At 49.4% G+C, this 22,040-nt stretch overlaps 1 protein-coding gene across 1 annotated transcript in view; it reads left to right on the forward strand.

The window, feature by feature from the left end:
- The window catches only part of PTGFRN (prostaglandin F2 receptor inhibitor), an 84,761-nt gene extending 63,108 nt beyond the window's left edge, over positions 1 to 21,653 (forward strand). Inside the window, exons 6-9 of the mRNA XM_086717929.1 lie at positions 4,382 to 4,801; positions 13,247 to 13,354; positions 18,103 to 18,408; positions 19,913 to 21,653. Coding sequence (XP_086574055.1) covers positions 4,382 to 4,801; positions 13,247 to 13,354; positions 18,103 to 18,408; positions 19,913 to 20,079 — 1,001 coding nt within the window. The 3' untranslated portion in view covers positions 20,080 to 21,653. The remainder of the gene's footprint in view (positions 1 to 4,381; positions 4,802 to 13,246; positions 13,355 to 18,102; positions 18,409 to 19,912) is intronic.
- Positions 21,654 to 22,040: the final 387 nt, after the last annotated feature.

The following is a 22,040-nucleotide window of genomic DNA, read 5'->3' on the forward strand; positions in this document are numbered from 1 at the left end:
TGCGCGTTTTTACGTGCCCGGCCCACCTGCAGGCTCCCTTGCCGCCAGGAAGCCCAGAGAATGCAAACTCGAGCGACTACTGCATTTATCAACAGCGTGAACCCCTTCAAGAGGCTGATGCTCGAGGAGGCTCAGTCCCGGGGAGAGAGCTGGGGCTGGGTGGGTGGTAGACGCTCATCTTGTAGGTGCCCACAGTGTGGAGGGGCTCCGCCCTTGACACTTGCTCTGCTGGGTGGTCTGGGGTGTTTGCGGTGGGTTTGTGTCTGCGAGTTCCTGCTGGATGCAGGCACGTTTGCGGTGCCACAGATGAAAGGGCAGCCACAGGCCACTGCACCTGCCCCTGAGGCGTCAGTCATCCATTCAGAGAGATTGTTTCTGGGGAGAGGTGACAAGAACTTGGGGGAAGCAATTTTGTCTGCCTTGGGACGCCCGACTCATCAAGTCCTTCACTGCAGGGAGCCCAGGCTTCCTAGGTCCCCCTCGCGCCTGAGGTGTTACGTACCACATGCCCTTTGACACACCTCAATTGACTGGTTGCCACCCCCTCCGTACTACACGCCCCCCCGCAAACCCAAACAGGGCCCTCTCAGACTCCGTGGGATCTCCTGTTGCCTGAAGCTCAGCTTGGAACATTCCTTTCTCTTCCCCACCTGAAACATGACCAGCCTCGCTCTGTCCCCTGAGGCCGCTGTTTCCCCTGGGGTCTCCTGAGTAGAGGGGTTTCCTCCCCACACTCCTTCTACAGCAGGGCCTGTTCATCAGCTCATGCCACCCCTCACTGGACTCCTGGTCCTCATTCCTTCTGGGAAGGGAGGCACTTTTGTTTCACGGCCACACGCTCCAGTCCTCTTACTGACTTGCTAGCTTCTCTCTGCGTACAGAGCTGGCCCACACTTCAGATGCACATTGCAAACACCCACGGAGCTTCCAAAAAACCCTGATGCCTGGGACGCCTGGGTGGCTCAATCGGTGAAGCGTCCGACTTCGGCTCAGGTCATGATCTCGCGGTCCGTGAGTTCGAACCCCGCTGTCTGTGCTGACAGCTCGGAACCTGGAACCTGCTTCGAATTCTGTCTCCCTCTCTCTGCCCCTCCCCCACTCATGCTCTGTCTCTGTCTCTTTCTCTCTCTTTGTCAAAAATAAATAAACATTAAAAAAAAAACACCCTGATACTTAAGTCCCCCAAGGGGTACTGTCATAATTGGCCTGAGGGTATATGCAGTCTGGGCTTTGGAATTTGTAAATGCTGCCAAGCCACTTCTCCTATGTGGCCAGGGTGGAAAAGCCTGGTGAAGATAAACCTTTCCGTCTCAGTCCCCTGCCCTCCTCCCGAGTCATCGTGTCCTCTTTGTGGCTTGGTCATTTCCTCCCACGTTCACACCCTACACTAGACCGTCTGAGTTGTGATCACCAAAAACCTTCCGCGCCCTCCATTCCAGGCATTCTGTTCAATAAACACACCTTCCGTTTCTTCCCACCACCCCCTCCAGTACTCCCGCATCAGCCCTTTAATCCTACCGGACCGGCAGTCCATGACCTTGTATGTACTGGCCTTCGTTTCTCTCTCCTGTCATAGCACCACTTGTCAAGGGCAGTCCAGTCTACACCTGTTGCCCTGTGTCATTTTTTTTTTTTTTAATTTTTGAGACAGAGAGAGAGCATAAGCAGGGGAGGGGCAGAGAGAGAGGGAGACACAGAATCCGAAGCAGGCTCCAGGCTCTGAGCTGTCAGCACAGAGCCTGACGCGGGGCTCGAACTCACGGACTGTGAGATCATGACCTGAGCTGAGGTCGGACACTTCACTGACTGAGCCACCCAGGTGCCCCTGCCCATTTTTTAATAGCCCCTGCTTTCATTCTGAGGTATGTCCGGGGGTGGAAGAGAGAGGGTAGATGTGCAGTCACCTCGCTTAGATTCCCAGCCAGCCGTCACCGCCCCCTTGCACGCTGAGCTCCCTTTTGCCCTGCTCTGGTTTTGCATGGTGCTCTGACCTAACCACGGGCCAGTTCAAAGCCGCCTGCTCTCCCCCCCTACCTGCATTTGTCATTGGACAGAAACATTTAAACGTGTGGGCTGGCTTCTCTTTAAATCTCGGATCCTTTATGGCAACGGAGCTCTCAACGCTGCCTGGCAATCATTCTGCATTTCCCTAATCTGTTCACTTCCCTCCTCTCCACAGTGATTATTGCATACCACCTTCTCTGAAATCCTCCTCTCCCAGCCTCACCCTCAGCTGTTTGCCCTGCTTTCTCTTTCCCTAAAGAAGCAGAAACCATCAGAGGAGAATTTCCCCACGCTCGCCCCCAGCCCAGGTCCTAGCAAAGGGCAGCTTCTCCTACCGGTCAGACATGTGGCTCCCCCCTCTTCTGTTGTCAACATTACTACAATTTCCAGACCTTTCCTGTTGACCTATAAACGTACTGTTAGACCTCTTGTCTTTTACTTTTGTATTTTATGAGGTAACTTTTTTAATATTTATTTTTGAGAGTGGCAGTGGGGGGGGAGGGGGAGGAGAAGAGAGAGAAGGAGACAAGTTCTGAAGCAGGCTCCACGCTGTCAGCACAAAGCTCCACATGGGGCTTGAACTCACGAACCATGAGATCGTGACCTGAGCTGAAGTGGGATGCTCAACCAACTGAGCCACCCAGAGGTCCCTTTAAAGGAATTTTTTTTAAGTTTATTTATTTATTTTGAGAGATAGAGAGCATGCATGCATGTGCATGTGCAGGGGAGGGGCAGAGAGAGAGAGAGAGAGAGAGAGAGAGAGAGAGAGAGAGAGAGAATCCCAAGCAGGCTCCATGCTTAGTGTGGAGCCTGACTCTGGGGCTTGAACCCACGAACTGTGAGATCATGACCTGAGCCGAAATCAAGAGTTAAATGCTTAACTGTGTCACCCAGGTGCCCCTATAGAGTAATTTTGATCTCACTTCACCCTCCATCTTTCCATTCCCCAAGCCCCTTGGCCCCCACTCACTGCTCTTTCTTTTGTTTTATAGCCAAAGCATTTGATTTGTCTGTACTGGGTGTCTCCAGTTCCTTTTTTCCTGTTCCTTCTGGCACCTGCCCTGATCAGGCTTTTGTCCCCGGTCCTCATGTTAAGATCGCTAGTGATTGACATACTGCACAATCCAGTTGTTGGCTGTCCTACTTGACTTAGGATTTAGTGCCGGTGATCATTCCCTCCTCCCAGAAGTACTTTGGTTTTTCCTTGGCCGTGGTACGCCGTCCTCTCTGGTCTTCCCTTGGCTTTGGGACAGTGTCCTCCCTAGGCTTCCCTCCTACCTCACAGCTCTTCCTTCTCCGCCTCCTTTGCTGGCTCGTCTTCATTTTCTCACACATGATCCCCCGCTAACCATACTGTATATTTTATTTATTTATTTTGTTCCTCTTCCTCTGCTAGCATATAAGGCATTCTTTGTTTATCGCCAGTACCTGGAATATGGGAGGCTCTAAGTACTTGGGTAATTAATCAGTGGATTACCAAACTCATGGGAGAACCAAGAAAGAATGTGGGTGGCTCCGTGGGACCTCAGGAACCAGTGACACTGGACAGACACTATATAACACACGTGTTCTGCCTAATAGGTTTGGTGCAAAAACCCAATATAAAAATTTCAGTTTCTAGCTAGGCAGATTATAGAATTAATAATCTTATTAAAGGATAAAAAGAGTATGTTTAATTCATTTATTCATCCATTCAACCAATACTGAAGTACCTTCCGCGTGCCTGACATTGAGCTGTCATAATATAGATGATTCCTAATGTGTATATGCTTAGGGATTTCTGTTTCCACAGAGAAGCAGGGAGTAACGTGCTTAAACGTAAAGTTAGTGTAGCCATGGACACTCGCCCAAAATGTTAAAACAGTGTCTCTGTGGGAAGGACTAGAGCTACAGGTGCGTGTTCCAGTCACTTGAGTAATAACCCCATTCTGACCGAGAGCATCATATGATGAAACAGAAAGAACCCATTTCTCCCTTGCTCTGCTCCTCCCAGCGGACTCTCCCTCACCCAGCAGAACCTCAGGGGAGGGCAGGCAACTGGCATGGCCTAGAGTCCCCCTTGGGTGATGGGTTCAACCACGTCTCCTCCCGTCCTCTAAGCGTCAGCTCTGCCTCCTGTCCTTGAGGGCACCGCAAGTCTCCCAGATTCCCTCACGCCCACCAAATCGTTCCAGTCTCTTCTGCTTCATCTAGCATGGTGGCCTGTAGCCTGCTTCCAGATCCGTGTGGTTTTCCTTCCGGGTTTCCGGATTTTCTTAAGTGCTGTCGTGCGGCAGTTTGCGCCTAAATTCCAATTCCCCCGTCATTGTGCTCTCAGATGTACGTCCATTTTAACCAGGCCTGTTGGAAATCACCTCTTTCTGGTGCTTCGTTCCAGATTCCGTGCTTGTGGTGAAGGCAAGGCAGCCAAAGCCTTTCTTTGCTGCAGGAAATACATTTGAGATGACGTGCAAAGTGTCTTCCAAGAATATTAAGTCGCCGCGCTACTCTGTTCTCATCACCGCTGAGAAGCCTGTTGGGGACCTCTCCAGCCCCAATGAAACCAAGTACATCATCTCCCTGGACCAGGATTCCGTGGTGAAGCTGGAGAACTGGACAGACGCATCGCGGGTGGATGGCGTTGTGCTCGAGAAGGTGCAGGAAGATGAGTTTCGTTATCGAATGTACCAGACTCAGGTGTCGGATGCGGGGCTGTACCGCTGCGTGGTGACAGCCTGGTCTCCTGTCCGGGGCAGCCTGTGGCGAGAAGCAGCAACCAGTCTGTCCAACCCTATTGAGATCGACTTCCAGACTGCTGGTGAGTAGGGAGCCCTGTTGAACCTCACACTGAACTAGAGAGACCCTAGGATCTTGATCCAGTGGCTTACTTTTTTTTTTAAATGGCTTTCTTTATTGAGGTGTGATTCACGTGCCATACAGTTTACCCATTCAGAGGGCATAATTCAGTGGCTTTGAGGACAGTCACAGCTGTGAAGCCATCACCACAGTCGATTGGAGAACATTTTCCTCATACGCCTGCAGAAATCCTGTACCCCTCCACCAACACCCTTCAATCCCTAGCCTCCCAGCAAGCACTCCCCTTCTTTCTGTCTCTATACACATACCCGTTCTGGACACTTTACGTTAATGGAATATAATATATGGTCTTCATGTCTTTTTTTTTTTTTCCACCTTAACATAGGGTTTTCTGTTTTTTGTTTGCCTGTATTCTTAATTGTTAAACAGTGTCCTCAGGGATATCCATGTTGTAGCATGTATCAGTAATTCATCCATTTTTATGGCTGAATAATACTCCATGTGCAGAGACACGACGTTTTCTTTGTCTGTTTATCAGCTTGTGGCCATTCGGGTGTTTTCTAGTTCCTGGACCATTGCGAATAATCCTTGTGAACATTCGTGTATCAGTTTTTGTGTGTAAAAACTACCTTTTTTTTTTTTTTAAATAGATGAACCCAAACTCAGCTATTTTAGAACCTTTAGAGAACATGGTGGAGTACAAATAGAAGAGGGAGCCGAACCCCCAGAGGCGTTGTAAATGGCTTGCCAGAAGTGCAAGGTTCAGAGCCAAGACCCCCGTGGCATCCAGCCCCATAGCTTTCACTCTTTAGTGGGTCTTTAGGGGTCCCCAGGACTGAAGGTGATGGGCACTAGTTTTGGTCCAACTTACAGAGCAGTATTTCCCCGCAGGGGGTGAGCTTCTGACCTTATGCCTCCCCTTGCTTTGGGACTGGAGAAAGATTTCCCGTCAGTTAATTGAGTTACCGGAGCTGTGGTGGTATGGATGAATGAATGTACCTGTCCCCAGTTCGTTAGGAATAGTTATTGGTGGTGTTCATGTATGGGAAGATCAGTTAAAACAAGGGCATTTTTGTGTCTATTTCCGACTTGATTTTATCTTTGGTTAAGTAGAATGTTTTTATGCTGTAAGGCGGAAAGGCCCACTTTTTTTTTTTTTTTTTAATGGCATGGATACATAGAGAAATGTTTCTTTTTCATCTGTGTAATTCATGAAGCTTTTCTGAAATCTCTGCCTATGTGTGTGCATTTTGGTAGGTAGGTCAGTTAAAAGTTTTTGATCCCCAGTTTTGTTTAGGATATCAAGGTGAAACGATCATCATTTGTGAGTTTAATGTTGAATGTTTTCAGTCAATCTCCCATGAATCCCAGGGAGAAATTTCTGAACGTGTACATTTATACTCACCTGTAAAAATTCAAGTGTTAATTGAATCAGCATAGTGAATACGAGATATTTGTTGAATTAAATGATTACCTTTTATATTAAAAGTAAACTAGACCTTAAAGTTTATTTTTTTCTGTTAAAGTTTTTTTTTTTAGTATTATTTTGTATTAACATTAAACTTTAATACTATAATGAAGTTATCTTGGGGCACCTGGGTGGCTCAGTTGGTTAAGCATCCGACTCTTGATTTTGGCTCAGGTCATGATCTCATGGTTCCTGAGTTTGAGCCCTGTGTTGACATCAGACGCTGTGTTGATAGCTGACAGTATGGAGCCTACTTGGGATTCATTCTCTCTCTCTGTCACTCTCTCAAAATAAATTTTAAAAAAACTTAAAAAAATTGTCTTCTGGCATCTTCTAATCCGTTAACCTTTAGGTTACTGAAGAGGAAATATTGATTTAAACCCTGAGATTTGGAAAGAGCAGAGAAAGCGCAAGTTTCTTTTGTTGTGTATTTGCTTGTTTGTTTTTTTAATAATAGCTTTATTGAATTACAGTTAACACATTGGAAAAGTCACCCATGTGAACTGTACAATTGAGTAATTTTTAGTATATTCACAGAGTTGTGCAACCGTCCACAATCTCTTCCGGAATTTTTCATCGCTCCAGAAAGAAACTCAACTCATTAGTACTCCCCGCCCCCACCCCCAGCCCCCCGCAGCCACTAATCTTTCTGTCTCTGTAGAGTTGCCTCCTCTGGACATTTCACATAAATTGAATCACATATGTGGACATTTGTGCCTGGCTTCTTTCATTTTACATTATGTTTTCAAGCGTCCATGTTAGGGCGTGTGCCATTGCTTCATTCCTTTTCGTGGCTGAATAGTATTCCATTGTGTGGCCGTCCCACATTTCGTTTATCCATTCGTCTGTTGATGGACATTAAGTTGTTTCCACTCTTTGGCTACTGTGAATCATGCTGGCATAAACTTTAGCGTACAAGATTTTGGATGGACACGAGGGTTCATTTCTCACCGAGGAGTGATGCTGGGTCATATGGTAGCTCTCTTTAACTCTGAGGAACTGCCATGTTTGTTTTCCAAAGCAGCCGCTCAGTTTTATATTCCCACCGGCAACGTGTGATGGTTCTAAGTGTTCCGCATCCTCACCAACCCTGGTATTCTCCATCTTTTCTAGAAGAGCCAACCTGGTGGGTGTGTGAAGTAGTATTTTATTGTGGCTTTAATTTGCATTTCCCCAATGACTGTTGATGTTAGGCATCCTTTCGTGTACTTATTGGTCATATGTGTATCTTCTCTGGAGAAATGTCTGTTCAGATTGTTTACTCATTTTTAAATTGAGTTATTTATCTTTTTATCATTGGTTAGTTGAGTTTTTCATACGGTCTGGATACAAGCCCCTTCACAGATACATTGTTTAAAAATACCTTCTCCCCGTCTGGGTAGTCTTTTCATTTTGTTGATGGTATCCCTTGAAGCATGCAACCTTTTAATTTTGATGAAGTCCAATTTAGTTTTTTCTTTTTTTGTTTATGTTTTTGGTGTCTTGTCCAAGTAACGATTTCCTGATCCAAGGTTGTGAAGATTTATGGTTCTGTTTTCTTCTAACAGTTTTACATTTCAACTCTTAACATTTAGGGCTATGATCCATTTTAGTTAATTTTTGTGTATGGCAGGGGAAGGGATTCAGTTTTGCCTTGTTACATGTGAAGAACCAGCTTTTCTTGCACCATCTGTTGAATAGCCTCTTCTTTCCCCCTTGACTTGTCTTGGCACACTTGTCAAGAATCATTTACCCATAAGTGTAAGGGTTTTTTAGACTCTCAGTTCTATAACATTGCTTTGTATGTCTGTTCCTATACCAGTACCACATTGTTTGATTACTGAGCTGTGAGGTAAGTTTTGAAATCAAGAAATATGAGCCTTCCCAACTTTGTTCTTTTTCAAGATTGTTTTGGCTTTTCTAGGTCCCTTGCATATCTGTATGAATTTTAGGATCACCCATTAATGTCTGCAAAAATGACAGCTGGGACTTTCATAGGACTTCTGTTGAATCTGTAGATCAGTTTGGAGAGTATTGCCATATAACAGTACTGCCTTCCAATCCATGAACATGGTACATGTTTTTATTTATTTGGGCCTTCTTTAATTTCTGTCAGTGATGTTTTATAGTTGTCAGCATACAAATCTTGAACTTCTTTCATTAAATTTATCCTAAGTATTTTATTTTTTGATGCTATTGTAAATGGAATTGCTATTTATTTATTTATTTATTTATTTATTTATTTAGAGGGAGGGAGGGAAGGAGAGAGGGAGAGAGGGAGAGAGGGAGAAAGGGAGAAAGAGAATCCCAAGCAGGTTCCATGCTGTCAGCACAGAGTCCGACATGGAGCAGGAGCCCACGAACCAGCAGATCATGACCTGAGCCAAAATCAAGAGTTGGACGCTCTACTGACTGAGCCACCCAGGCACCCCTGGGATGGCTCTCTTAATTTCCTTTTCTGTTTATTCGTTGCAAGTGTATAGAAAGAAACACAACTGATTTTTGTATATCGATGTCAGGTTCTGCAACCTTTTATATTGATGTCAGACTCTGTAACCTTGTTGGACTTATTATTAGTTTTAATTGGTTTTTTTTTTTTTTTTTTTTTTTTGGTTGATTCCTTGGACTGTTTTCAATACAATGAAATGGCATCTGTGAATAAAGACAATTTTAATTTTTCCTTTCCAAACTGAATGCCTTCTAATTCTTCTTCTTGCCTAATTGCCCTGGCTAGCATCTCTAGTACAATGTTGAATGGTAGTGGCACGAGAGGATATCCTTGTGTGGTTCCTGATCTTACGGGGAAAGGTTGCAGTTTTTTACCATTAAGAATCATTGTAACTGTGGGTTTTTCATAGATGCCCTTTATTGAGTTGGGGAAGTTTCCCTTCATTACTGGTTTGGTGAGTGGTTTTTTTTGTTTGTTTTTATTTGTTTGTTTTTACCATGAGAGATGGTGAATGTTGTCAAATACTTATTCTGTATCTATTGATATTCAGAGGATTATGTGGTCTTTGTCTTTCATTCATGTATCTGTTTTACTCTCTATAGGAGTTTATTCCATCTTGTTTTACATTTGTTATTTGCTGTTTCTCTCGAATTGTTATGGGAAAGAAGGGAGACATAAGATCTTTTTATTCCTGGGTGAGGAATGGGTATTGAATCTATTTCTCAATTCTTTAAATCTCTGCACAACAGATAAAATGATAAAAGGTTGAAGACTGGCTTCGGTCTTAGACTGGCTAAGATTTTTATTGTATTTAATCCATGCAGTTGTCATGGCCAGTTCACAGTTGAGTTAGGAGAAGTTGCCATCAGATCCTTCCAGCACAGTGCCCTCACCCCGATTGACTCCCAGCAAGCACTGACTTGATATTGAAGAGTGTTTGCTTCCTAAAAATCAGCAGCATGCCATAAGAGCCATATGACAAAGAGGTCCTTCCTGGTGTCCACCTTTCTATCCTCTGGTTTGGGGGTACTTGCATCTTGGTACGAGGACAGTGTTTCCCAAGGGGCCCTGCTGAGTCATGAATTTCACTGACCCAAAGTGTCAGGGGGAAATATGGATTAAATGTTATGGTGTTCAAGGTTTTGGCCTTTCAAAAAGGATAATACGAAAGCTCTTCTCCTTAAAAGAGAAAAAATTTTAAATATGATACAGTAGAGAAGGAAAAGAATTACCCATAACCTACCAGACCTTGTTAATTGGTGTTGTCTGTCTTCCTAGAAATCTTCTCTTACGTGTTTTCTTCATGACTGTGACTTCAGGCCATATATACATTTTCATGATCTGCTTTCCCACCTTAACCTTATAAGATACGTATTTTTCATGTTAAAACGAATTCTAGGTAAATAACAACTTTAATGACTACACCTCCTAGAAAATTTGGTTAACCATTACCCTATTGATGGACACGCGGGTGGCCTACAGTTTGGGCTTTCACAAAAACACTGCTGTTTATAACCTTTTTTTAGGGGCTGGAGTTGGAACATGGTCCCGTCGGTGTTTGTATTTAAAAACTAAGTGGTCCGTGTGCTTACTCTCTGCAGACTAGGAATCGGGGGACATCTAGTGACTCTGATTGTTCACTTACATTCTCTGTGCCGACGTCTGTCATCTGTGAAGTTAACCAAATTCCCTCGCAAAAACAGCATTACCACAGAAATTGACCATAATAAAAATATTTCCAAGGCTGGCATAAAGACCCATATTAACAGCAAGTTGTTGATTTCATTAGAAGGAAGTGCACCGCCGTTTATATATCACAATGAAGGCCTTTTCCCAGACCCTTGTCTGCATCGTGAGCCGTAGCACAAGTGCTCCGTTGTTCCCACAGCCGTAGCCGCTAGGGGAAATGACAACCATAACTTGTGACCTACAAGGCATTTTGGGTTTTCTTTGGACATACAAAGAAACGAAAGTGAAATTTGTCCAAATTGGTAAGTCTTCCTTTGCGGGTTCAAATTTAGAAACCCAAATCCATGATGAGGATCTTCCTGCTTTATTATCATTTTGTGGTGTGTCAGAAGGGGGCTGGACACTTCCAGAAAGCCCCTTGGTGGAGCTCTGTTTCTAGTCAGAGAAAACGTGTGGTCCTCACGGGTCACCTTGGCTGCTACTAACGTGCACTCCCAGGGAGCCATCCAGGTAGATCAAATCCAGGCTGGTCAGGACCTGTGGGAACCGTGGCTGGGAGGGCAGTTAATTGAAGGGCAGGCCATCCACACGTAGGTCAGGCTTCCCTCTTCTCTCTGCTTTCATCCCTTTCCCCATGCCCGGGACCGCCGTTCCGTCATGATCCCCCTGCCCTGCCCCCAGAGTTGATGCCCTCCTGCTGCCCGTGGTTCATCTGAACTCTCCCCACAACCTGCTCAGGGCTGCCCCACCACCCTGGGCTGCCGTCTCCTCCGCCCACCCTTTGCCTTTCTCCCAGCAGAACAGACCACTCTGGTCCTTGGTGTGAGGAAAGCAATCCGAGCAGTTCATCTTCCCGCTCACGATGAAGTGAAAATATAGCCTTTTCGACTCTGCCTCGTTGGTTCGCATGACCTTCACACTCTTTCTCGGTCATTTCTTGTAGGTGTTAAAAAAAAAAAAAGTACTTCCTCCTCTTTGATGATCTGATTTAAAAGATAGTAATCACAATATGTTTAGCTTTGAATGAGTTTCAGAATCTGTGTCCAGGGCCATCTCTTTTTGCTTCCCAGGAAACCCAAGAGAAGTCCCATAGGTATTCTGGAACCTTCGTCAGGTTTGCCTGTTCTGAGATTTTAGAAATTAGAATAAGGTAAATACTGAGGTCTTCGGATCAGGTTGGCTGAAAGCTACGTAATGCTGCCACATAAAACCGAGGAGTGAAAGGAGTGAAGACGATAGGAGCCAGATTGCGGCCGTGCAAAGGGATACTTTTTTTTTTGAAGTTTTTTTTATTTTTTTAATTTTTATTTTGAGAGAGAGAGAGACAGAGAGAGACAAAGAGAATGAGAATGAGCAAGGGAGGGGCAGAGAGAGAGAGGGGAACAGAGGATCTGAAGCCGGCCCTGTACTGACAGCAGTGAGCCCAATGTGAGGCTCGAACTCACAAACCGTGAGACCATGACCCGAGCCAAAGTCAGAAGCTCAACCCACTGAGCTACCCAGGTGCCCCATATTTTATTCTTAGGGAGAGGGGGAGGGAGGGAATCCCAAGCAGGCTCCGCACTATCAGTGCAGAGTCCGACGTGGGGTTCGATCTCACAAACCGTGCGATCATGACCCGAGCCGAAACCAAGAGTCAGCCGCCCAACCAAATGAGCCACTCAGGCGCCCTGGGATACTTTTTTTTTTTTTTTTAATTTAATAAGTCACTTACTTATGTCTAGTAATCAAATAGCATAATAGCAATGATATCTACGGTCAGATGCATCTAACTGACTCTGTGGCAAATATTATGAAATTCTAGCACTAAATTCTCTTTCTGTGTTCACTCTTTATACTTCCAATTTTGTTGCTCATTTTTGTGCTCACAACTCGAAAGCTTGGAGTACCTGTGCCCTATACAGTTAGCACACTTTGAGTAGCACCATCTTCTGGCCTCTGGAAGAAGGAGAAAGTTCTTTTTTTTTTTTTTTTTTTTTTTAAATTTTTTTTTTTTAAACGTTTATTTATTTTTGGGACAGAGAGAGACAGAGCATGAACGGGGGAGGGGCAGAGAGAGAGGGAGACACAGAATCGGAAACAGGCTCCAGGCTCCGAGCCATCAGCCCAGAGCCTGACGCGGGGCTCGAACTCACGGAGTGCGAGATCGTGACCTGGCTGAAGTCGGACGCTTAACCGACTGCGCCACCCAGGCGCCCCGAAAGTTCTTTTTTTAAAGCAAACTGAAAGTCAAGGAGAGGTGTTCTCAGGAAGGTGTGCAAGACCGATCCTGTGTGGGTAGTGTTTTGAAGCAATACCCATGCTGCCTCGATTTCCCCTGACAGATTGGAGCCTGTGGTGCCCGCCAGTGCCCCCTACAGTGTCGTCATTGTTGGCAAGTTGGTCTGCTCACTGGATCTCAGCCTCCTAACGGCAGAGCCCCTGTCCCCAGCACAGCGAGGCCGCTCTCCCCGTCGGGGGCCAGAAGTGTCCCCAGTCCAGTCCTGTTCCCTCTGCTCTCCTGCCACCTTGGCCTGGAGGTGACCCGCACAGAAGCAGAAGCAACCCAGGCTGTATCAGGCTGGCAGGTGGGGGTGGCCTTCGAATGGGACCACGGTTGTCATCAGAGAAGAGGTACGGGAAAAGCCAGAAGCAAAAGTAATTCTGTAGGAAGAGTTCTGTGGTGGCTGTAATGAAGAGGATGCTCATTTGACTGTGCGTGATGCACGTGTCTCTCTGAAGAGAAGCAAAGCCACCTTAGACCGCCACCTAGCCCAGGTCCAAGGAAGGCGGGCCACATTTAGATGGCCATTAGAGTGCCAGGAATGGAATTTAAACACGAGTGTGAACGGGAATAATGAGGTGCCATCACTGTTTTCCAGGTCCTATATTTAATGCCTCTGTGCATTCAGACACACCGTCGGTTATCCGGGGAGATCTGATCAAGCTGTTTTGTATCATCGCTGTTGAAGGAGGAGCGCTGGATCCAGGTATTTCTCTCTGTCTTGCCTCCTGCTCCATGTTGCTTTCCCTGAATGTGTCTCATGTCTTCCCACTGTGTTGCATAGACCTGGAGGCCAGGGATTAGACTCTCTGCTGATCCCAAATTGCCTAGCTCAGGACTTGGTACTCAGTAGGTGTTTAATAAGTACTTGTCGATGGAGGCATCTGTGTGTTAGAGGATTCCAGACACTGGAACATGAGCTCTCAAGGCAATCAGTGGGCCACTTGCGGGGCCGATTCAAGCTGCTTTGAAACCTACCAGCAGAGTCCAGCCCCTTTCCCTGGTCTTTCATTCATTTATTCATTCAGAGATGCATTGAGCATCTTCTGTCAACAGGTGCTGGGAATAGAGGAGGCACTAGAACACTCCACGGCTCTTCTCACGGAGCTTGCCACCTGATTAAGGAGACAGAAATCACCATATAACGTAATATCAGGTGGTGTTAAGTCTGTGATGAAATACAGAGCAGAGTAAATGGGGCGAGCGACCAGGCGCTGCTATTGTTTAAATTCTTGGGAAACCTTTGTAAACCTTTTCTTTGCAAAAAATATTAGCACTGCCAACAGGACGCCTGGGAGCCGTGGGCCATCAGTCTTACACCTGTTCTGCCTGGCCCCCTTCAGCGACCAGTCGGTGTCTTCGCCTGACACTTAGACCCGCAGGGTTTGAAAGGAATCGAGCTCTGCGCAGAGACCACTGGATGCGTGGCCCTGGGGTGGGCACGGGAAGCAGGTTTTCATTCTGTATTCAGGGCAGGTTGTAAGCAACGCGAGGACGGCCTGCAGGGAAACCAGAGTGAACGGCATGATCCTCTGGCATCGAGCAGCGGAGGCCTGGGTGGCCGCAGGCCCTCCGGCCCACGGTTCAGGTAGCCACTACTGCAGGGTCAGCAGTTATGTTCTATAAAGGGTTCCGGTGAGAGGTATTTTTGGCCTCGTGGGAGGCCTGCAGCAGTCACCTCTGCAGCAGTCACCTCCGCAGCGAGAGCAGCCACGGACATTATGTAAGCAAATGTGCTTGGCTGTGTTCCACCGAAGCTTTATTGACAAAAATAGGTGGTGGGCTGGGTCTGGCCCGCGGGCTGCAGGTTACGGACCCCGGGACTAGCTGGTTGATACCGAATTGGTTCTTGCAGGGAGCCTCAACATGGTTGAGGTTTAGAGGTGGGAGAAAGAAGAATTGGTGAAAAAGAAAAGAAGTCCCTCCGAGCCACCAGTTGGTTAGCTCTGTTCTCAAGGTGCGGGGTAGGGTGCCTCGGTCTCGAATAAGCTGAGATGTGGACTGGGGGGGAGGGGGGGACAGAGTGGGATTCAGAAGTAGAAACGGAAGTGAAAGTAATAGAGGCTGGCAGGAGGGGGGGAGGTACACCCTTTTCAGCGGTTGGTACCATGTTTACCCTTGAAGCTCGTTTGTGACACGTGCAAAAATAAATCATGTAAATGTTCATTCTCAGCAAATTGATGGGTCCCCATATATTAATCATGCCCTTAATATAAGAGTCTTTGCCCCCAGGGTAATTACCGAAGCTATAGGTGGCTGTTATCATGCAGATCACAGTTTTCCAGAACTTTGCACCCGTGGACGGTGTGGGTGGAAGATTCTGAATAATTAAGCACACGCTATAATTCAGTTTTTCCTCACGCATCCGATGGGCCGTGAAGGAATTCTCTTTTGGAAAGGACATATCACATACGTGGGCCAAGCGCCAAGACGCTCTTGTGCCCAGAAGGGGAGGGACGGGGCAGGTCGTGTGGCCCTTTAGAGGCAGTGTCTTAGGTCACGCCCTCTAGAAGCAAAGCCCCGAGACAGGTGTGCAAGTGATTAATTGAAGTTGTGCGCCCAGGGAGTGAGGGAGTCCAGCCGGGCAAGGGAAGGAAGCCAGGCAAAGACGTGACTTCAGAACGAGTCTTAACTCCCCACGGCGAGTTCTGGCGCGTGGGTTGTACCACAGAGTATGGCCTCCTTGAGGTGAGGGACTGGGCTTTTAGATGCCCGCCGTCAGTCAGCCACTGTTCACGGGCTGAGCGGTTGGGGAGCAAGGGTGTTTCCTAACCTCCAGGAGGTGGCTTCCGTCAGCTGAGGCTGACCCTCGGCAAGAGGGCACGGGTGTGAGAGTGTTAGCAGTCAGCACCGTCAGCAGCTGGTCGGGGCGGGCACCGCGAGCCTCTGCTACAGGCGCTAACGCCCTCCCTGTTAGCACCTGTTTGTGGACCGTGTGTGTCGTACTGTGGAGGTAGGGCTAGTGAGCGCTTCCTGCGTGCCAGGTGCTGTTCTAAGCGTCTTGCAGAGATAGCTAACTTAACCACGGTGAAGCCGTTAATACTCATTTGATAGCCGAGGAAACTGAGCCGCGGGGAATTAAGTCACTCCTCCAGGCCACGTGGCTCGCCAGTACTGGCCCAGCCCGGGAGCCTGGCCCTCCAGGCCAGCCTCAGCTCTGTGAGGCGCGGCGGGACTGGGGCACGAATCGGAGCCCACATAACGGGGACAGCAGTTGTGACTTTGCCTTCAGTAACCGCCCCGCGTCCGCAGGCGACAGCTGCACTGAGCACGTGACCATGATCCCGGGGGGCCCCCTCTGCCCTGGCACCGTGAGGGCGTGAGGATGTTGACAGCACTTCCTCTGCCCCCCCTTCCCCCGGGGAGTTGGTCTTCTTGGCAAGAGATGACCCACACACTGAGAACAATCCAATTTTCTGCTCAAGTGCCACAGCGGACGAGGGGGAGGGAAAGCAGGTATTTTGAGCGTTGGTGTGGAGAGCTGTCATCCTGTGGGTAGGGAGCTGAGGTTTGCTCTGGCGCTTAGCATTTTCAGAGCAAGTTGGAAAGGACTTAACCATGTGGATAATTTTGTACAAAGTCTTGCTTTTGTTTTTTGTTTTTTGTTTTTATTTTTTTTTAATTTTTTTTTTCAACGTTTATTTATTTTTGGGACAGAGAGAGACAGAGCATGAACGGGGGAGGGGCAGAGAGAGAGGGAGACACAGAATCGGAAACAGGCTCCAGGCTCTGAGCCATCAGCCCAGAGCCCGACGCGGGGCTCGAACTCACGGACCGCGAGATCGTGACCTGGCTGAAGTCGGACGCTTAACCGACTGCGCCACCCAGGTGCCCCTGTTTTTTTTCTTTTAATACGTAAGCACCTGAATACCGTTTGCCTTGACGTAGCGCTATTGGAGGTCACCAGTGTATTTTCGCTCGTGAATAAACGTTACTTTTTGTTTAACAGACGTGGGGTAATTTCACATGTATGCAGAAAGCCTTGTCAAGTGAATTTGAGAGAAAACGGTGTTGGGGGCGCCCGGGTGGCTCAGTCGGTTGAGGGTCTGGCTTCGGCTCAGGTCGTGATCTCACGGTTTGTGGGTTCGAGCCCCGCGTCGGGCTCTGTGCTGACAGCTCAGAGCCTGGAGCCTGCTTCAGATTCTGTGTCTCCCTCTCTCTCTGCCCCTCCCCTGCTCACGCTCTGTCTCTCTCTCTCACTGGCTCTGAGAGGTGAATAAACATTTAAACACAGAGAGAGAAAACTGTGTTTGTGGCCTCGTGGTCCTTTCTTGCCTGCTGGATGTGTCCCAGTTCTGACACTGCTGCTCCACTGGGAACGGCCAGAGGAAGAGGTCAGGGGCTCATGGCATGTGCTCTGACTTCACACCCTGTGAGCATTGCCTCTTGTACCAGTCTTCTTTGTCAGATGCCCATCTTCATTTATTTGACGCTGTTAGAGCCCTCGTTTTGCAGGGTACTTTAAGGTTCAGTAGTATTCCTCTCTGGGACTGTTAAGTTGTGTTCAATTTTCTCAGTTTGACGTTTTTTTTTCCTCTTGTCTGGAACTTGAGTGCTTCGGCCGGGGAAGAAAAGGACTGAGAACAATAAAATCTAAACTGTTGACACTGAATTGTGTACAGGTCACTTTACGTACCTTTTGTCCTTGACCGCGGTTAGCGGCCTCTGGGTCTGGGCTCTTCTGCCTGAAATGTCAAGGAACACTGCCGTGGGAGACAGTTTGGGGTGCCCGTTAGACTGGGCGGTGGCAGCAGGGTAGAGAGGGCAGATTCCGGGGGCGTCTGGGTGGCTCAGTTGGTCAAGCCTCTGACTCCTGCTCTCGGATCGTGGGTTCTCGCACCGCATTGGGCTCTGCGCTGACAGCAGCCTGCTTGGATTCTCTCTTCCCCCTCTCTGTCTGCCCCTCCCTTGCTCACTCTCCCTTTGCCTTTCTCTCTCAAAATAAATGAATTAAAAAAAAAAGAGGGCGGAGTCGGGGCACCTGGGTGGCTCAGCCAGTTAAGTGTCTGAGTTTGGCTCAGGTCACGATCTCACGATTTGTGAGTTCGAGCCCCGCGTCAGGCTCTGTGCTGACAGCTCGAAGCCTGGAGCCTGCTTTGGATTCTGTCTCCCTCTCTTTCTGACCCTCCCCCGCTGGTGCTGTCTCTCTCAAAACTACATAAATGTAAAAAAAAAAAAAAAAAAAAAAAAAAAAAGCAGAGTCCGCAGCTACGCTCCCTGTGTGAAGTCACACGTTCCCCCGCCCCTGGCTCTGTGACCTCGAATAAAGTATTTGGTCCCGCCGTTGAGCGGGCAGTGTGACAGGGCCGTCATCGCGGGGTCGCAAGGATCCAGTGAGACCCAAGGCATACAGGCCAGCGCTGGCTCCTGGTGAGGTTGCGCGCGTGTTAGCCTCGTGTGGCGTTTCTGCCTGTTGCGCTGACCCGGGGTTTTGGCGTGGTCTGTAATCCACAGACGACATGGCCTTTGACGTGTCCTGGTTCGCGGTGCACTCCTTCGGTCTGGACAAGGCTCCGGTCCTCCTGTCTTCTCTGGATCGGAAGGGGATTGTGACCACGGCCGAGAGAGACCGGAAGAGTGAGCTCAGCCTGGAGCGTGTCGGCGTGCTGGAATTCTTGCTGCGAGTCCATGGCTCCGAGGACCAGGACTTTGGCAACTACTACTGCTCCGTGACCCCGTGGGTGAGGTCCCCAACAGGCTCCTGGCAGAAGGAGGCAGAGATCTACTCCAAGCCCATCTTTGTGACTGTGAAGATGGATGGTAAGGAGGACGTCCGGTTACGTCTCTGGGCTGTGCGGCGGCCGACAGGGTCAGGTGGCCGCCCTTTGAGGAATGTGCCACCCAGCACCCAGCCCTCTCTCTCTCTGTAGACCTGCCCTGGGCCGGCACGCAGAAGGAGGCCTTGCTGCTACCCCCGGTGCGGCATCGTGTGCCCGAGCCGCCACCGGGAGGTGGTGGTTAGGACTTACCGGAGAGACGTTTGATGGTTTCTCCGAATTCTGTGCAGACCTCTTTCCCTGTCACGGGGCTGGCATGGATTCTGCCAGGCAGAGCCAGAGAATGGCATCGAGGGAGCGGGTTCAGGGCCCCGGGAGAGGTGGTGAGTGGGTTCCTGCCCCTCCTGCCCTCTTGGTTTTGCTTCTTGGAAAAGGGAGGATCCAACTGGTGTCATTAGCATGCAGGGGGTTCTCTCCGGAACCCTGGGATGAGAAGAGGGCTCCCTGCCTTGTTGGCCAACACCGGCCTCCAGAGTCATTCTAACTAGGTGGTCGGAGGGCCCCCTTCCCACCCCTCTGTTCCCCGAGCATCCCAGAGCGGGGGCAGCTGTTCCTGGGCTAATGAGAAACCTGTCTTCTCTGCAAAAACTTCAGAGTACACGTTAATGGAGAAATTCCCCGGAGAGAATTAAAGTCCTGGCGCCTCCGAGGGTTAGGGGAGAGCTTTGAGTGGGTGTCCCTGAGGAGATGTCAGTGTGGGGGAGACTGGAACTGGAGCCCCAGCTTGTCCACGGATGCCTTAGCCTCTGTGGCTCTCTGTCTCCTCTGCCGTACAATGGGCTCTTCCGAAAGGTGAGCGACATTAAATGCCAGCTGCCGGCAGGCGTGCTAGCACCCGCGCAAAGAGTGCTGCTGCTTCTGGGAGAAGGGACTCGGGATTTGGGGGTGTGCGGTCCGTACCGTGTCTGTGCATTCCTGAAACTTCGTCATTTATCCCATTTGCATCGCAGAAATTCCTTGCTTCAAGTAGCTCCATATGAAAAGCCAGATTTCCTGAACAAGGGAGGGAATTATTCACTTTCCTGGATAATCGACTCTAGTGTTACTTAAAATAGCCCTGCTAGTACACTTCAGTTATTCGATGCACAGAATTGATGTATGAACAGTGTTGTGTGTTATTTTTTTTTTTTAAGGACGCATCTGCTGCTGACTGTGCGGTGCCCTTATACTGACTTTTAAAAATCAGTCTCCTGCCAAAACCCTAAAAAGCAAGCTGATATTCAGAGACATCAAACGAACGAAATCTTTCTCCCGGTTTTTTGTCTCTCCCCCACAGAACCGGGCGGGGTGTCATGTGCTCACTTTGTGGGCAGATAAGAGGGCTCCTGCCCGGAGCGCTGCGCTAGGTGCTGGGGACAGCTTGAGTGCCAGCTGGGCCCCGCGGGGACACCCGCTTGGGTGGGGAGGGGAGGGGAAGGGAGGGGGCAGGCTTCCCGAGGCCACCTCCTTGCACCACTGACCGGCATCCCCCTGTTCCTTCCCTCCAGTGCTGAACGCCTTCAAGTACCCGCTGCTGATCGGCGTGGGCCTGTCCACCGTCATCGGGCTCCTGTCCTGCCTCATCGGGTACTGTAGCTCCCACTGGTGCTGTAAGAAGGAGGTCCAGGAGACAAGGCGTGAGCGCCGCCGCCTCATGTCCATGGAAATGGACTAGGCCACGCCGGGGGAGCCGCGACAGGGGCGGTCTAGGAGCGACGGGGCGGGAGGAGGACCGCGATCTTTTTCACACGCAGTGTGTGACACTAGAAACCAGTCCTCTCCAATCTCAGGTGGGACCGGGCGCTCTCTCCCCCCCGCATGTCAAGTTCTGAGCGCGGACACGTTTACCAGCCCACGACTCTTCTTCCCACGGCACTTTCTGGTAGAACAATCGCGTGTGTGTGTTCCCGGCTGCGGCTTTTTAATGGTTACCCTTTGTCTAATTTTTTTCTCCTACCGGTTTATAGATCTCTGACCTGTGTGTGTTCGTATGTTTGGTTTCGAGGGGTCGCGGTGAGGAAGGACGGTGGCTCTCAGAGTTCTTTGTCTTAGGTGAGGACAGAGCTGCCCGCCGGGAGCCAGCTTCCGTGTCGGGCCCGTGTTAGGAGGGCCGCTAGACGAAGCCGTCCGCCCCGGCCCAGCGACAACACAGACCTGTGCCGCAGGCTCATTCGTGGCTTTGACCACCCTACCCACCCCGTATTTTCAGGGGTTTAGACATTTGAAATCTAAACTTGCAGTATGTAACTTCTTACTGAGCCCAAATGCTTTTTTTTTTCTTTTCCTTTTCCTTTTTTTTTTTTTTTTTGCTGCTCTGCCCCCTTTCCATTTCTTTCGTATTTGCTTTATGTGAGTGTGCTGAAATGGCCCTGGAATCTAGAATTTGGCTCCCCACCAAGCACCTTATCTTGCCACCTTAGCCTTAAGAATGAATATGAAGAAAAATACACAGCCACCTCTGTCCGGGGCAGTAAGAAGGTCCTCAAGGAAGACGAGGTTGGGGACAAGGGAAGGAGCAGGCCCTCCGATGGTTCTGAGGGCGCCGTGCCTCAGGGGGCCCCAGGGAGCGCAGAAGAGGGTCCTGGGGGGTCAGCTGTCCTCGGCTCGGGCCAGGAGTGTCGGGGTGCCGGGGCTGTGTCTGGAGGAGGACGCCACCTCCGTCCCCCTCTCCTGCCCTTCGTGGGAGGCGAAGGCCTCGGCCACCGAGGGACACCCACACGTGTACCCCATGTCCTTCGTGGCTGCTTGGGCTCCTTAATGTGAAGGTGTATTGCTGCTTGCAAGACTGACCGACTTCACAGAATCAGAAATTGCCTGGAAGAACCGTGCATTTTCCATGACCTTTTCAGCCCTTCAAGTCGTCGTAAGACCCCCCGCCGGGGGTCAGCGAGCAAGGGTACGCTTTGTGGTATGTTTGCTTTCCTGTTAGGAACACGAAGGAAACCAGCAATTTACTGCCGTGTGAACAGCCTACAAAGTAGATCTGAGAGCAATCCGTTTTGCCCGACTGCTCGTACCCGGAGTAGGACGCGGACCAAAAGAGCTCCTCTGCTCCCTGAGGCATCTGCCCCTGCATAGCACTGGCCTTTCGGAAGCATCCCAGTGGGCTTTCTGAGGCTCACTGGTGAGTCATGCCCCGCATTGCAATCCTCTGCTCTTTCATCCTGGCTCTGACGGATCTCACGCTGCTCTGTCTTCCGAAGGGAAAAAAGATTCGTTTGTTTTGAGCAATAAAGTCCTACAAAATGATGGCCATTCATGTGCGGCTCTTTGTCACAAGGGGCCAGACGAGCCACACTCCCCCGCCCACCGGCTCACCATCGTCCCCGCTGCTTCCCTCCCTGCGCTGCCCACACACAGCCCACTCTGCCCTTGTCACTGAGTCACCCCCAGGAGGCAGATTGCCACCCCGCTTCCCTTTTTGTCCTGCCCACCTAGGGGACCACTCACGGTAGACGCCGTGTTAACGGTAGTGGCACAAGTGAGTTCCAAGCCCAGCACCTGCCCCACCCGAGCACGGGTGACCAGGGGAACAGGAGGAGGCCTTGATGGCACTAGCTTCGGGTCTTTTCTCCCAGTTGTTTCTTAACTATGCCATCTCAGAGGAGGTGGGTCCCAGGTGATTGTATATACGGG

Source organism: Puma concolor, chromosome C1 (assembly GCF_028749965.1).
Source record: "Puma concolor isolate L17-30 chromosome C1, mPumCon1.1.hap2, whole genome shotgun sequence".
Classification (NCBI taxonomy): domain Eukaryota; kingdom Metazoa; phylum Chordata; class Mammalia; order Carnivora; family Felidae; genus Puma; species Puma concolor.